The sequence below is a fragment of the Oncorhynchus keta genome, chromosome 10, assembly GCF_023373465.1.
Source record: "Oncorhynchus keta strain PuntledgeMale-10-30-2019 chromosome 10, Oket_V2, whole genome shotgun sequence".
NCBI lineage: Eukaryota > Metazoa > Chordata > Actinopteri > Salmoniformes > Salmonidae > Oncorhynchus > Oncorhynchus keta.
In genome coordinates, this window is record NC_068430.1 from 48,960,137 (window position 1) to 48,976,563 (window position 16,427).

Consider the following 16,427-nt stretch of genomic DNA (forward strand, 5'->3'; position numbering starts at 1 on the left):
GTCTATGGGGCTATAGTTAGCAACAGTCAACAACATACAGTACCAGTCAAAAGTTTGCACACAAGTGCTCATTCAAGGGTTATTCTTTATTTTTACTATTTTCTACATTGTAGAATAATAGTTTATACATCAAAACTATGTAGTAACCAAAAAAATGTTAAACCAATCAAAATATATTTATATTTGAGATTCTTCAAAGTAGCCAACATTTGCCTTGATGACAGCGTTGAACACTCTTGGCATTCTCTCAACCAGCTTCACGAGGTAGTCACCTGGAATGCATTTCAATTAACAGGTGTGCCTTGTTAAAAAGTTAATTTGTGGAATTTCTTTCCTTCTGGCGTTTGAGCCAATCAGTTGTGTTGTGACAAGGTAGGGGTGGTATACAGAAGATAGCCGTATTTGGTAAAAGACCAAGTCCATATTATGGCAAGAAAAGTTCAAATAAGCAAAGAGAAATTACAGTCCCATCACAGATTATCTCCTCATGTGTGGTTCCCACCGTGAAGCATTGAGGAGTTGGGATGTTTTGCTGGTAACACGGTTGGTGATTTATTTAGAATTCAAGGCACACGTAACCAGCATGGCTACCACAGCATTCTCCAGGAAATACACAATCCCATCTGGTTTGCCCTTAGTGGGACTATCATTTGTTTTTCAACTGGGACAATGACCCAACACAACTACATGCTGTGTAAGGGCTATTGTACCAAGGAGAGTGATGGAGTGCTGCATCAGATGACCTGGCCTCCACAATCACCCGATCTCAACCCAATTGCGATGGTTTGGGATGAGTCAGACCACAGAGTGAAGGAAAAGCAGCCAACAAGTGCTCAGCATATGTGGGAACTCCTTCAAGACTGTTGGAAAAGCATTCCAGATGACGCTGGTTGAGAGAATGCCAAGAGTGTGCAAAGCTGTAACTATTTTGGATACTAATTTACATGATTCCAAATGCGTTATTTCATAGTGTTGATGTCTTTACTAGGTGGTCATCCAAGTACTTTACACTACTGGATCAGATGTACATAAAGAGCCTATTCGAAGTTGAAACAGTAATGGAGGTTAGCAACTAACGATCTGATGTTCAAAAGTTTTTGATGATCATAAGAAATATAAAGGATACAGTCAATCATATATATTGTAGCGCTTAAGCATGAATGACATCCTATTAATAATAATAATAATAATTCGCAATTATACCCAATTGCATCATATAGTTGTTAACACCCAGCATTTAATAACCTCACTGAATTGGAGCCTGTTTGTCTTGTGGAAATGTAATCAATGCTTCCTGAGAGTTTCTTTTTTTCTTCACATCAATGCCAGGTGCAAAAAAGCACCCAGTAAACATTGGGGAAGTAGAGAGTCAAGAGAATGCTAATCGTCAGTCTTTGGTCAATACATCAAGGGATTTCTACGGCAACGACTTCAAGAGAACCTCTGAAGATACTTCAACGTTACGTGCCGGGAATTAAATGGCAGTTAAGATATGAGCGACTTCCAAAGAGCTTGTGCTTTGACAGACGTGCACACATATGCAGCCCAACTTGAACTGAATCGACTACCGGTGAGCCGCCAGAGTGGCAGTTACCTCTTTTTTTACGGAACTTAACTGGGATACTTATCATTCCGGGAGCACTCCTTCACACAACACCTTCTGACTGAAGGTGTTACGCATGATTCCAAACACAAGCTGACTCTAGTGAGTGACAGTTTGTGTAATAAAGCGCACAACACTCATAACTCAGTGGGGGTTGTGTTGTTGCCTCAGTCAATGACAATAGTGCAGTATTGGTTCGTGTCTGAATCAGATTGCATCAGGCAAAGCCTACTCGATTGCTTTTCCCGGAAAGAGACGATATCATTGTAATGTCAAATGATGTTGATTCTTTACCCTTCAATGTGAACATACTATTTTCTTGACAGCTAAACATCTTTGCTCCCTCTAGTTTCTTGTAAACCAAAGTTCTATTTACTTGAGAAATCAATAATAAAATGCAATATACCAAAAAAGTTCCAGGCCTACTGTATGTGATGACAACGGTCTGCCTGACAGTGAAGTTTCCTTCAACTTCATTTCAAAGGGTGTGATCCAACTGCAACATGATGTGGTCCTCTCTGAAAACACCTACTAGCGATAGCAAACAGTACTCCATTGCAATTAAATATAAACCACACAGAGTGAATGAAAAGCAGCCATCAAGTGCCCAGTATAAGTGGGAACTCCAAGAGTGTTGGAAAAGCATTCCAGGTGAAGCTGGTTGAGAGAATGCCAAGGGTGTGCAAAGCTGATAAGTCTGCCAAGAGCGTTTTACTGTATGTACTCAGCTTTAAGAACTCCCCAAACAAATGACACTGTAGCAAGGGACTATTCCTGAAAAGAGGATAAAGACAATTTAAAGAACAGAAAGGAATCTAAAAGATTTGTGTTTTGAGTGGTTCCGGTGGGCAGCTCTGCTTTACAGGATCGCCACCGATTCCTCCAGTCTCTCTGATATGTAAATGTTTGCCAATAACTCTGTTTATTTTGGTAGCAATGTCTACTTAATTATAAATGACCATATGGGAGGCTTTATGTTTACACAGTGTTGGGGGGCAAAGAAGAAATGTAATTGAAAGTGCTTCAGATAACAATCTGTTACACAGTGACTGTTCAAGTTCGCAGAGTGAAACTTTCTAAATAGCATTTTTGGGGTCTGACAATTAACTGTCGATCGCTCTTGGCAGACTTATGTTAAATGAAGATACCTACTGTACACTGTGATTTTTCCAAACTTTAACGAGGAGCATGCAGTAAGATGGACAATTTCCATTACAAGCCCATGAAATTAAAACGTTTTGACTAACAGCAAATATATCATCATTCCTGTTGGCTATCAGCATGTGACAAGCTTTTTCATTTTAGAGCAATGTTTTATTTAAAAGCCTTCACTTGTAGGAAGTGTCTCACCAGTGACATCTAAACCCTTAATAAAAAAGTATTATGTCCTTGGGACAATATGCTTTTCTTGTATCACATTAATTGGGACCTTGGGTTCTCTATCAATATGACAGTGTCGTAGACTCCACTGTTTTCAAAGTCTGCGGCATAATTACAACAACCTTAAACGGTTGCAAATGTCTTCTCTTATGAGAGAAGATTTAACCATTTCAAATGAGTAGAACACGTCTAGCTCAAGTCTACTATGAATACAGGAGACTCCTGAGCTCTGAAAAGACTTGCGCAAATACACCAAACACACTTGTCTAGCTCAGTATCTGAGTCACTTCAGTACTCACAAGCGATGATGTTGCCATATCGGTTCTTGTTGCGGTTGTCATCCTTCTTGGCGGTCTCCCATGGGGCCGCCTGTCCTTCGGTCAGGCCCTGAAATCACATCACACACACTATCAAACATTGCTGCAGGCCAGTGTGCGTGCGCGCGCACACACACACACACACACACAAAATATCAACCTTGCAGTTAAAATAATCTACATGAGTACGTACAGTAAAACCATACTATAGTATTATCCAAACAGAGGCACAAGTAAGCAGAAGGGCCATGAAATGTTAAACAATGATTACTGATATAACTTTGTTATGATGCAGTGAGTTGTATCATAAGATGAAAGTGTTACAAAGTGTTAGAAGACAGAAAGTCATAACATGAAAGGTGCCATTCTTCCAGCCACTAACCATTTATCGGTTTGAAATCTTTTGATTTGTTGAGACTCAAAGAACTGAAAAGAGTTTTGCTCACCATGTATTGCTCACTTTTCACTAATGGGCCCTTTTAGGACTAGAGGTCGACCGATTAATCGGAATGGCCGATTAATTAGGGCCGATTTCAAGTTTGCATAACAATCGGAAATCGGTATATTTGGGCGTCGATTATACCTTTATTTAACTAGGCAAGTCAGTTAAGAACACATTCTTATTTTCAATGACAGTTTAGGTGGGTACCTGCCTTGTTCAGGGGCAGAACGACAGATTTTCACCTTGTTAGCTCGGGGGATCCAATTTTGCAACCTTACAGTTAACTAGTCCAACGCAATAACGACCTGCCTCTCTCTCGTTGCACTCCACGACTGCCTGTTACGCGAATGCAGTAAGCCAAGGTAAGTTGCTAGCTAGCATTAAACTTATCTTATAAAAAACAATCAATCATAATCACTAGGTTGATGATATTACTAGATATGATCTAGCGTGTCCTGCGTTGCATATAATCTGACTGAGCATACAAGCATACAAGTATCTAAGTATCTGAATGAGCGGTGGTAGGCAGAAGCAGGTGTGTAAATATGCATTCAAACAGCACTTTCGTGCATTTTGCCAGCAGCTCTTCGTTGTGCATCAAGCATTGCGTTGTTTATGACTTCAAGCCTATCAACTCCCGAGATGAGGCTGGTGTAACCGAAGTGAAATGGCTAGCGAGTTAGCGCGCGGTAATAGCGTTTCAAATGTCACTCACTCTGAGCCTTCTAGTAGTCGTTCCCCTTGCTCTGCATGGGTAACGCTGCTTCGATGGTGGCTGTTGTCGTTGTGTTGCTGGTTTGAGCCCAGGGAGGAGAGGGACGGAAGCTATACTGTTACACTGGCAATACTAAAGTGCCTATAAGAACATCCAATAGTCAAAGGTTAATGAAATACAAATGGTATAGAGGGAAATAGACCTATAATTCCTATAATAACTACAACCTAAAACTTCTTACCTGGGAATATTGACGACTTATGTTAAAAGGAACCACCAGCTTTCATATGTTCTCATGTTCTGAACAAGGAACTGAAACGTTAGCTTTCTTACATGGCACATATTGCACTTTTACAACACTTTGTTTTTGCATTATTTAAACCAATTTGAACATGTTTCATCATTTACTTGAGGCTAAGTTAAAATAAGTGTTCATTCAGTATTGTTGTAATTGTCATAATTGTCAGAATAAAAATGTTTGTAATTTTTTATTTTTTATTATTATTATTATTATTATTAATATATATATATCGTTTTTTTTTAAATCGTCCGATTAATCGGTGTCAGCTTTTTTGGTCCTCCAATAATCGGTATCGGCGTTGAAAAATAATAATCGGTCGACCTCTAGTTAGCATGCTAACCATTTTGGATTCTGAATACCTCACGAGTAGGTATATACAGTACCAGTCAAAAGTTTTAGAACACCTACTCATTCAAGGGTTTTTCTTTATTTTTACAATTTTATATATTGTAGAATAATAGCGAAGACATCACAATCATGTAGTAACCAAAATAATGTTAAACAAATCAAAATATATGATATATATTTATGTTACTGACTGAGACATTGACAAGGATGAATATTCAAATATACAGTCTGTCAGAAGGACTCCAATAAATACATGAGCACATGATATCCCATGGTGTAACGGGACTTAAATGGAGTTGTTTGTCCTTCTCTGGATAATCTCAACTGTACAGAGAACATGACAATGTGACACGCTTGACAGAAAACATTTGCTGAGAAGAGAGTGTTTGTCTGGTTAACAGGCTGCACAAGGGAGGCCATATGGACTGTGTGCTATTTTTGCATTCCTGTATAAAGGTCATAGGGGAAAATCTGTCACTGCCGCCTAATTTAAGCCAAAATGTCCTTTAGCGTCCATTAACGGATATCTGTGCTAAGATGCCGATACAACAAGCTTTCATTTGCACAGCTTTCACTTGCATACAACATACAGTTTAACCCATTTACCAGATGTTGATTCCTCATCGCCCAGTCAATTGGAAAATGGATTTGCTGTCTATCCACCAAACAGGGAGTTTATTATGAAGGTTAAATGTGAATGTTTTCACAGGGAAGCCTCCAATCCACTCCCTATGTTTACTTCCTGTTAGAGCTGTAATATCCTGTTGCGCATCTCTGTCTGGTTTGGCCTTGGCATAAACGGCGCTCTCTCTACCCTCTGTAATAACGCTGGCAGCTGTGAAGACCCTGAGACCTCTACTCCATCATGGCACATCGGTCTCCTTATTGAGCGTAAAATAGAGCTACTCCCCAACACTTGCTCAGTTCCACACCACTCTGGTCTGCACTGACAGACCGAGGATGATTGATGGGTACATTCTCATAGCTCTCTGTTTCTCTATATACTTCTAGACGTATCTCATATATACAACAGATTTGAGAAAGAGCTTTGCATGGAACAAGACCTATGGCATTCCCTTAGTCCCGAGAGCATATGTTACTGTTAAAGAAATAGATGAATTTGTGGGAGTTTGAATGTGTGCTTAACCTGGAATTCACCATAATAGCTGGTTAAAAAATGAATTGCTGTTAATCAACACAGGAAGTCTATGGTTTTACAAAGGAAAGCAGAGCCTTTTGGCAGGCAACCTAAATCTGACTGCCCCCTACAATTGAGGAGTTAGATCGCTGTAAGGCCAAAGTGAGGAGCGCCAAAAGAGAAACAGAGAAAAATGGGAGGGAGAAAGAAGAGTGAGAGGGAAAGGGAGGGAATGCAAATGAGAGAGAAGGGGAGAAGAGATAGCAATTAAACTACATCCAATAGGATGTAGAAGACAAAACACTGTGCCCCATAATCACTATGTGGCTAATTGACCATTTAAATTGATCAGATAGGTTCCTGTGCTTGGGCTCACCATGGATTAAAGCAGTTAGTTTGTGTGTGTTGGCGGGCTGACAGCAATCACCCCCTTGAAAGAAACAGTGGGAACACAGTGGGAACAAAGCAAGGACAAATGTAGTGGCCTCCCTTATCAGATAATAGCGTTCACAGTGGAAGTCAGACGAGAGCACACAGACACTGGGATCAAAGGCAGAGAATGTAAAAAGTTATAGATACAAACAAATGGCTCAGTACTGCACCCCTCCAGACACAGACAGTGTGAGAGAGAGAAAAGAGAGTGCTGCTTTCCCACTCCTGGAATAAAAAAAGACCCCCTGGTTACAGCTCGGCTTTTGTGCTTCCCTCTGTTCAAAACTGACAATAATACAAAGAGGCGGATGCTTTGTTCAAGAACATTCAGCCAGTCAAGGTTTTACCTTCATTCAAGCTCTAACTGTGTGCAAAGTAGTTCAGGTTGGTTGTGTATATTACAGTATGCATACAAGCTATACTTTTTTAGCCATGGGTATGGGTTCAGGATTCAATCCAAATGAGGAAATTATTGAAATAGAAATTAATGAATGAGGTAAATATGTATAAAAAATGGAATCCAACCAAATAGTCTCAAGCTCATATTCCTTTACAGCTAGGCTAGATATCTGTAGAGAAAAAAAGGGTTGTATTAATTCATCTTGGTCTGGTCCACAGAATTATTACTGACTCAGCCCCCAGATATCTGGCTCAAATTTAAGTGTCTATCCGGTAAGAATACCTTTCTATATACCAACGCTGTTAAGTGGATCAAACTACCACAAAAACTTAAAGCCATACCTACCAAAACTTATTTTAAATCTAATGTCAAAAGCTGACTGATGACAACCATAGAATCATTTTCATGTCTGTATCTATGAAATGTATCTGTATCTATGAAATGTCTGTAACACAATGGAAGTAATTTACTTTAATATCAGTCAACTTTTTAAAATGTGTACATTTGTATTTTTTTTAACTGTCAGATAAATCAATCAATCAACTCCAAATCCATGACTCAGGTAATAATGTGATTGAGTGTTTAGAAACTAAGATATCAGTGCCATGTTCATTAGGCACCAAACAACATTAGGCACCTGGACTTCAGTAACGCTTGTTTTTCTGCTGCATGCCCTAATGAACATGACCCAGGCCTGGTACGCCAGTGTTTTGCAGTCCCGTGGCTCACTCTGGCTAGTGTTTATCCATTTATCGTTTCCCATCCGGTAATGAGAGCGAGTGGGAGTGAGGTGAATAATTGGATGGGGCTCTGTGGCCCCCTGCGGGGAAACGTTCAACTTCCCTTTTAGTTTGTGTTTGGGGAAGGGGGGATTGATGCTCTCCTTTTTTGCACATTATTAATATTCTTAAAAAATAATAAGAGAAAAGCTAGAGAAGAGGGAGAACTCCCACACTCTCATCCCCTGGTAGATAGTGGTGATAAGATGATGAGATAGAGGCAGGGGTGTGGGTGGGAGAGAGGGTCACTGAACGCAGAGAAATGTAGACAAGCAGAACATCCCTAGAAGAAGCATTGTTTCACCTGCAGCCTCATCATCATCATCATTATCACACGTCTGGACATAGTCAACACATACGCACACACAAATGCACAAACACACACACAAAGGATCATGTTCATAGCATTACATACATAGACACTTGAACCAAACCTTTGCAAAGTTTACATTAAAAGACAGAGGTTGGTTGCTCCTAGATGCTAAAGCATTTATGCAGTTCTTCTACTTGTTCCAGTGAGTGGGTACTCCATGACCTTGTGTTTATCCACAGATGCCTATTACTCTGGGGCCATTAACGTCTTGGTGACTGGGGGGCAGTATTGAGTAGCTTGGATGAATAAGGTGCCCAGAGTAAACTGCCTGCTACTCAGCCATAAAAGCTAGAATATGCATATAATTAGTATATTTGGATAGAAAACACTCTGAAGTTTCTAAAACTGTTTAAATGATGTCTGTGCGTATAACAGAAGTCATATGGCTTGCGAAAACCTGAGAAAAATGTGGGAAATCTGAGGTTTGTAGGTTTTCAACTCATAGCCTATTGACGATACAGTGAGATATTGGTCATATTGCACTTCCTACGGCTTCCACTAGATGTCAACAGTCTTTAGAACTTTGTTTGATGCTTCTACTGTGAAGTGGGGCCGAATGAGAGGGGAATGAGCCAGGCAGATTGCCACAAGCTCATGACGCGCGGTCATGTGAAAGTTAGCTTGCGGTCCATTGCTTTTCAAAAAGACAAAGGAATTCTCCAGTTGGAACATTATTGAAGATTTATGATAAAAACATCCTAAAGATTGATTCTATACTTCATTTGACATGTCTCTACGACCTGTAATATAACTTTTTGGACTTTTCGGCTGGACTTGCACTCGCGTTTGGATTTGTTTACCAAACACCCTAACAAAAGGCGGTATTTGGACATAAATTATGAACTTTATCGAACAAATCAAACATTTATTGTGGAACTGAGATTCCTGGGAGTGCATTCTGATGAAGATCATCAAAGGTAAGTGAATATTTATAATGCTATTTCTGACTAATGTTGACTCCACAACATGGCGGATATCTCTTTGGCTGTTTTGGTACTCAGATTAAGCATGGTATGCTTTTTTCCCCCGTAAAAAAAATAAATAAATCTGACACAGCTAGAATATGCATATAATTGTCAGATTAGGATAGAAAACACTAAAGTTTCCAAAACTGTCAAAATATTGTCTGTGAGGTATAACAGAACTGATTTTGCAGGCGAAAACCTGAGGAAAATTCAACCAGGAAGTGCTGTTTTTCATGCCTTCCCTCCTTTTAAAGGGATATCAACCAGATTCCCTTTCCTATGGCTTCCACATGGTGTGAACAGTCTTTAGAAATAGTTTCAGGCTTTTATTCTGAAAAATGAGCGAGAAAGATCACATCGCGTCATTGGATGGCTGTTTTGCATGCATGAGCAGCTTGGAGCAGACATTTTCTCTCTCACTCTTATTGAAAAAGATATTGTCAGGACCCGGTTAAGAAACCCGGGTCTCCGGAGTGAGAAACAGTCACTTAACCAACTGAGCCACGAATAGTTGGCAGAACCCAGAAGATGAGGCAGACACAGCAGTACTTGAGACAGTGTATTTAATGAAGTAAAAAGTGAAGTTCTTCAGGAAAACATGTAACTCCACAACCTCAAAAGGAATTCCACAAGAACAAAGCTAATCCTCCAAGACAAAAAGGTAAATCCACAAGGTGGAAGGTATAGCACAAAAAGCCTAAAAAAATACTCAAAAAACAAACAAACAAGAACAAAAAACAGAATTCCACAAGAGAGTCCACCGGGATCACAGAGTACTAGGGCTGGGTGCTAACATACAAACACAGAGCAAAGGACTGAGGAAAACAAAGGGTTTAAATACAATCAGGGGAAACGGGGCACAGGTGCAAATAATAATGGGGATCAAGGGAAAACAAAAGGTCAAAAGGCACAATGGGGGCATCTAGTGACCAAAAACCTGAACAACCCTGGCCAAATCCTAACAGAATCCCCCCCCTAGGAACGGCTCCTGGCGTTCCTACCAGCTCTCTCAGGGTGGAGGGCCTGAACTGACGAATGAGGTCAGGGTCCAGTATGTCTTTGGCAGGAACCCAGGAGCGCTCCTCGGGACCGTAGCCTTCCCAGTCCACCAGATACTGCCAGGACCACTGCACCCGGCGGGAATCCAGTATCCGATGGACGGTATAAGCCGGCTGGCCTCCAATTACACGAGGCGGAGGGGGAGGTCTGTCTGCCGGGACAAGGGGAGAAAAAACAACAGGTTTTAATAAGGAAATGTGAAATGTGGGATTAATCTTAAGGGATCTGGGTAAGTGTAGGCGATAAGAAACTGGGTTAACTCTCCTGGCAACCTTAAAGGGACCAATGTATTTTTGGGACAGCTTGCGAGACTCCACCCGTAGTGGTAAGTCTCTTGTGGAGAGCCAGACTCTCTTGCCGGGGCGCAGGGTAGGCCCGGGACGGCGACGTCAGTTGGCTTGTTGTTGGTACCTCTGTGAGGAACGCATAAGATTAAGACGGGTCTTCCTCCACATAAGCCGACAGCGTCTGACGAACTTCAAGGCTGAAGGCACTCTGACTTCTGCCTCCTGGTCCGGGAACAATGGAGGGGCATAGCCAAACTGACACTCGTGCGGGGACATACCAGTGGAGGAGGAGCGCAAGGTGTTGTGCACGTATTCGGCCCAAACAATGAAGGACGACCATGTGGACGGGTTGTTACGAGTCATACATCGGAGGGTGGTTTCCAGCTCTTGATTCATCCTCTCTGTTTGGCCGTTGGACTCCGGATGGTACCCTGAAGATAGACTGGCAGAAGCCCCCATGAGTTGGCAGAAGGCCTTCCAAAACCTAGAGGCGAATTGGGGACCTCTGTCAGAAACCATATCTTGAGGAATGCCGAAGACTCGGAACACATGATTAATTACCAACTCAGCCGTTTCCTTGGCAGAAGGTAACTTAGTCAGAGGGACGAACCTGGCCGCCTTTGAAAACCTGTCGATTATGACTAGGATAGTAGTATTGCCATGGGATGGAGGAAGGCCAGTAATAAAGTCCAACGAGATATGGGACCAGGGTCTGTGGGGAACAGGTAAAGGGTGAAGGAGTCCTTGCGGGCGGAGGTGAGAAGATTTGCCCTGGCAGCACACGGGGCAGGCATTGACGAAAGTGGCAACGTCTTCTCTTATGGTAGGCCACCAGAACTTACGCTGGATGAACTCCAAGGTGCAACCTACGCCCGGGTGACAGGTGAGGCGAGAGGAGTGCCCCCACAGAAGGACCTGAGTCCTCACTGCCTTGGGGACAAACAACCGATTGGCAGGACCTCCTTTCGGGTCCGGTTCAATAGCTTGAGCTCGTCTCACGGTATCCTCAACTTGCCACGAGATCGGAGCCACGATCTTAGCAGCAGGAAGGACATGCATGTCCGTGTCATCTCGAATGGCAGGAGCGTAGACTCGGGACAGGGCATCCGGTTTGAGATTCTTCGACCCGGGCCGATAGGTGAGGATAAACTGGAATCAATTGAAGAAAAGAGACCATCTAGCTTGTCTAGAGTTCAACCGCTTCGCCTGCTGGATATACTCCAGATTTTTGTGGTCCGTCAGTACTTGAAATGGGTGAGAAGCCCCCTCGAGCCAGTGTCTCCATTCCTTCAATGCCATCTTAACCGCTAGGAGTTCAAGATCCCCCACATCGTAGTAACCTCTCAGCCGGGGTAAGCCGGTGTGAGAAGAAAGCGCACGGATGAAGCTTCTTGTCTTCACCCCTCTGAGACAGGACAGCTCCAACACCAACCTCTGAGGCGTCTACCTCCACCACGAACGGTTCATCCGTGGTCCTTCTGTGGCTCAGTTGGTAGAGCATGGCGCTTGTAACGCCAGGGTAGTGGGTTCGATTCCCGGGACCACCCATACGTAGAATGTATGCACACATGACTGTAAGTCGCTTTGGATAAAAGCGTCAGCTAAATGGCATATATTATTATTATTATTATTATTATAGTCGGTAGTATCAGGATGGGAGCAGAGAGGACGCGCTGCTTGAGTCCTTGGAAGGCCGTCTCAGCTTCTCTTCCCCACAAAAACCTTGCATTGCCACCCTTGGTTAAAGCTGAGAGAGGGGCTGCCACCAAGCTGAAGTTCTTGATGAACTTGCGGTAAAAGTTAGTGAAGCCCAGGAAACGCTGAACTTCCTTAACGGATTTGGGGTGGGCCAATCCGCTACCGCCCCTACCTTCCTGGGGTCCATTTGGACTCGACCGGGTTCCACTACAAATCCCAGGAATTGTACTCGGGATGAATGGAATTCACATTTTTCCGGCATAACGTACAGATGGCTGTCTAGGAGGCGTTTGAGTACTTGTCTGACATGCTTAGTGTGTTCTTGAAGAGAGCTCGAAAAGATGAGGATGGCATCCAAGTAAACAAACACAAATATGTTAAGCATATCCCTAAGCACATTGTTTATGAGCGCTTGGAACACCGCTGGGGCGTTGGTCAGGCCGAAGGGCATCACCAAGTATTCATAGTGACCAGTAGGCTTGTTGAAAGCGGTCTTCCACTCGTCACCAGGTCTGATCCGCACAAGATGGTATGCGTTCCGCAGGTCAAGCTTAGTGAAAACAACTGCTTCCTGGAGCAGCTCGAAGGCTGTGGCCATAAGGGGTAGCGGGTAACGGTTACGGACGGTTATGGCATTGAGTCCCCGGTAGTCGATGCAAGGACGTAATCCAACGTCTTTCTTGGCCACAAAGAAAAACCCTGCTCCCGCAGGGGAGGTGGATGAACGCATGAGGCCTGCTTCTAGAGCGTCCTTGATGTAGGTATCCATAGCAGCTCGTTCGGGTGGAGATAGGGAAAAGATCCGACCCCTGGGGGGGCAAGTGCCCGGAAACAGTTCGATGGGGCAATCATAAGGTCTATGGGGTGGTAGCATGGTGGCCCTCTGTTTGCTAAATACCAGTTTGAGGTCATGGTAACACTCGGGAACTCGGGTCAGGTCGATGGATTCTAAAGACTCGGGAGTAGAACTCGGGAATTCGGGAAAATACAAGTAGCTTGGCACGTAGGACCCCACTGCTTGATAGTGCCCACAGACCAGTCGATGTGAGGGTTATGGCTGTGAAGCCAGGGGTATCCAAGGACGAGAGGGAACTCGGAACAGGAGATCAAATGAAAGTTCATCAATTCCTGGTGTTGTGAAACTGAAAGTCGCAAGGAGGTAGTGACATGAGTGACAAGTCCAGATCCCAAAGGGCTTCCATCCAATGTAGTAACCCTCATGGGGTCACTTAGAGGTTCAGAGGGAACGCCATTCTCCTTCGCCCAGACACCATCCATGAAGTTACCTGCGGCTCCAGAGTCTACCAAGGCTTGAAGGTGAAGCTTGTGGTTGTCCCAGGAAAGGGTGACTGGAATGAGCAGACGGGAGTTGGACGGATGGGAGGAGGTTATGTTTCCCGTTACAGTTCCCCCCGGTCTGTACGGGACAGAGCGTTTTCCTGGAGCCCGGGACACGTGGAACGGAAATGGCCCGGTTTGCCGCAATATAGACAGAGTCGCTCCCTCATCCGGCGGTCTCTCTCAGCCTGGGAGATGCGTCCAATCTGCATGGGTTCTTGAAATACAGGCCTTGAAATACATCCACAGGTACACCTCCAATTGACTCAAATGATGTCAATTAGCCTATCAGAAGCTTCTAAAGGCATGACATAATTTTTCTGGAATTTTCCAAGCTGTTTAAAGGCACAGTCAACTTAGTGTATGTAAACTTCTGATCCACTGGAATTGTGACAAGTGAAATAATCTGTCTGTAAACAATTGTTGGGATAAATACTTGTGTCATGCACAAAGTAGACGTCCTAGGCGACTTGACAAAACTGTAGTTTGTTAATTAACAAGAAATTTGTGGAGTGGTTAAAAAACCTAAGTGTACATAAACTTCCGACTTCAACTGTATGTGAGCTGTCGGCACTGACACGTGAGTTGTTGTCTGAATCCCAAATAGCACCCTATTCACTTTAAAGTGCACTACTATTGACCAGAGGCCCTAAGTGCCCTGGTTAAAAGTAGTGCAGTATAAAGAGAATAGGATGCCATTAGTGATACAGACATTGTTTGCATGCACTGTCACACACAGAGAAGGGGGCAGAGGGCTCTATCTCAAACCAGTGTGCTATCAATGAGGTCAGGTCCCCAACCAAATGTCCAAACGCTTTTGATTAAATGATTCCCCTCCTTGTTCTTCATGCGTTTCTAGATGTCCTCTGTTATGTGATCCGTTCCTCTGTTTGACTTTGTGGGCCGTCTCTGTGTGTGTGTGTGTATGTGCGCCAGTGAGGGCTGGCTCCCTCTCTCAATGCATCTGTCAGGATGTGAGTAATGGGCCGATTATGCTGACAAACGCACACAGGTGGCCGCTATCGCCTTTAATCCCCAGTCCCCAGATCTCCATTTCTCCCTCCCTTCCTTCCTTTCGCTCTCCCTTTTCTCTCTCTCTTTATCTCTTTGGTCCTTTCCTCTTCTCACACCCACAGGTTCACACCTCCACACAACCATTGAACAAGTCATAAACCATACTGTAGCGTCAACACAAAATGGAGAGCACACTGACAGAACACACATGAAAACATAATGTATGACATATAAGGGGCACCATTTGAAATGAGTTGGGGCCTTCTTCACCATAATACAAAGCACTGACGTATGTATGTCTCTTAAGATATTCTCACATCACCACAGTCACGATCCACCAAGTCGTGTTTGGGAATGCGTGACAATTAGACTTTCCCCATGGACTGTATGAAAAAAAACGTGACCTTTATATTTCATAAGCGAGCATGGAGTGAAGTGCCAACTTAATTTTCAATGGGATAGGGGCTTTTGTGAGGCAAATCAGGTTACAGGGGGAAGGAATAACAGAAAGGCGTTATAAAAATGTCCCCAGTGATGGATGATCCTTTAAATAAGAGGCACAATTGCTGGCTTTATCAGTGCAGGCACAGTGAGCGAGAGGAAAAGGCAATGCATCTCATGTTTACAGCCAGGCAAAGGGAGGCTACCGGAGGCCTACAGCCAAGAAGTTGAATAGAACCTTCACAGCCTTCAGTTCACTCCACTGACCAGACATGAACAAAGCTCTAACATTCTTCCTTTTCAACTCTATGAACTTCTTCCCTTATGAACCAAGAAGGGGAAGAAACTCTTAATTGACCTACTCTTATATGGTAAGTACCAGTAAGAGATTGCCTTAGGGATGGCTTTCTCTACAAGGCGTGTCTATAGACCTAAACTCAGCAAAAAAAGAAACGTCCTCTCACTGTCAACTGTGTTTATTTTCAGCAAACTTAACATGTTTCAACAACAGAGATATAAACTGAACAAGTTACACAGCCATGTGATGAACAGAAATTGAATAATGTGTCCCTGAACAAAGGGGGGGTGGGGGGTCAAAATCAAAAGTAAGTCAGTATCTGGTGTGGCCACCAGCTGCATGAAGTACTGCAGTGCATCTCCTCCTCAGATGTATCTGTTCTTACTGTGAGATGTTACCCCACTCTTCCACCAAGTCACCTGCAAGTTCACAGGCATTTCTGGGGGGGAATGGCCCTAGTCCTCACCCTCCGATCCAACAGGTCCCAGATGTGCTCAATGGGATTGACATCCGGGCTCTTTGCTGCCCATGGCAGAACACTGACATTCCTGTCTTGCAGGAAATCACGCACAGAACGAGCAGTATGGCTGGTGGCATTGTCATGCTGGAGGGTCATGTCAGGATGAACCTGCCGGATGGGTACCACATGTGGGAGGAAGATGTTTTCCCTGTAACGCACAGCATTGAGATTGAGCTTGTTGTTATTGCAAGCAATCTGATGATGCTGTGACACACCGTCCCGGACCATGACGGACACTCCACCTCAAAATCGATCCCGCTCCAGAGTACAGGCTTCTGTGTAACGCTCATTCCTTCGACGATAAACGCAAATCGGACCATCACCCCTGGTGAGACCAAACCGCGCACTTTTTACCAGTCCTGTCTGGTCCAGCGACAGTGGGTTTGTACCCATAGTCGACATTGTTGCTGGTGATGTCTGGTGGGGACCTGCCTTTACAACAGGCCTACAAGACCTCAGTCCAGCCTCTCTATTGCGGACAGTCTGAGCAGTGATGGAGGTATTGTGCGTTCCTGGTGTAACTCGGGCAGTTGTTGTTGCCATCCTGTACCTGTCACGCAGGTGTGATGTTTGGAGCTG

At 43.7% G+C, this 16,427-nt stretch overlaps 1 protein-coding gene across 11 annotated transcripts in view; it reads right to left on the reverse strand.

Annotated features, from left to right (window-relative positions):
* Positions 1-16,427, reverse strand: part of ptprt (protein tyrosine phosphatase receptor type T) — a 394,370-nt gene that overhangs the window by 33,119 nt on the left and 344,824 nt on the right. For all 11 annotated transcript variants that reach the window (XM_035778500.2, XM_052527246.1, XM_035778501.2 and 8 more), the window contains one exon: positions 3,283-3,370. In XM_035778500.2, coding sequence (XP_035634393.1) covers positions 3,283-3,370 — 88 coding nt within the window. The remainder of the gene's footprint in view (positions 1-3,282; positions 3,371-16,427) is intronic.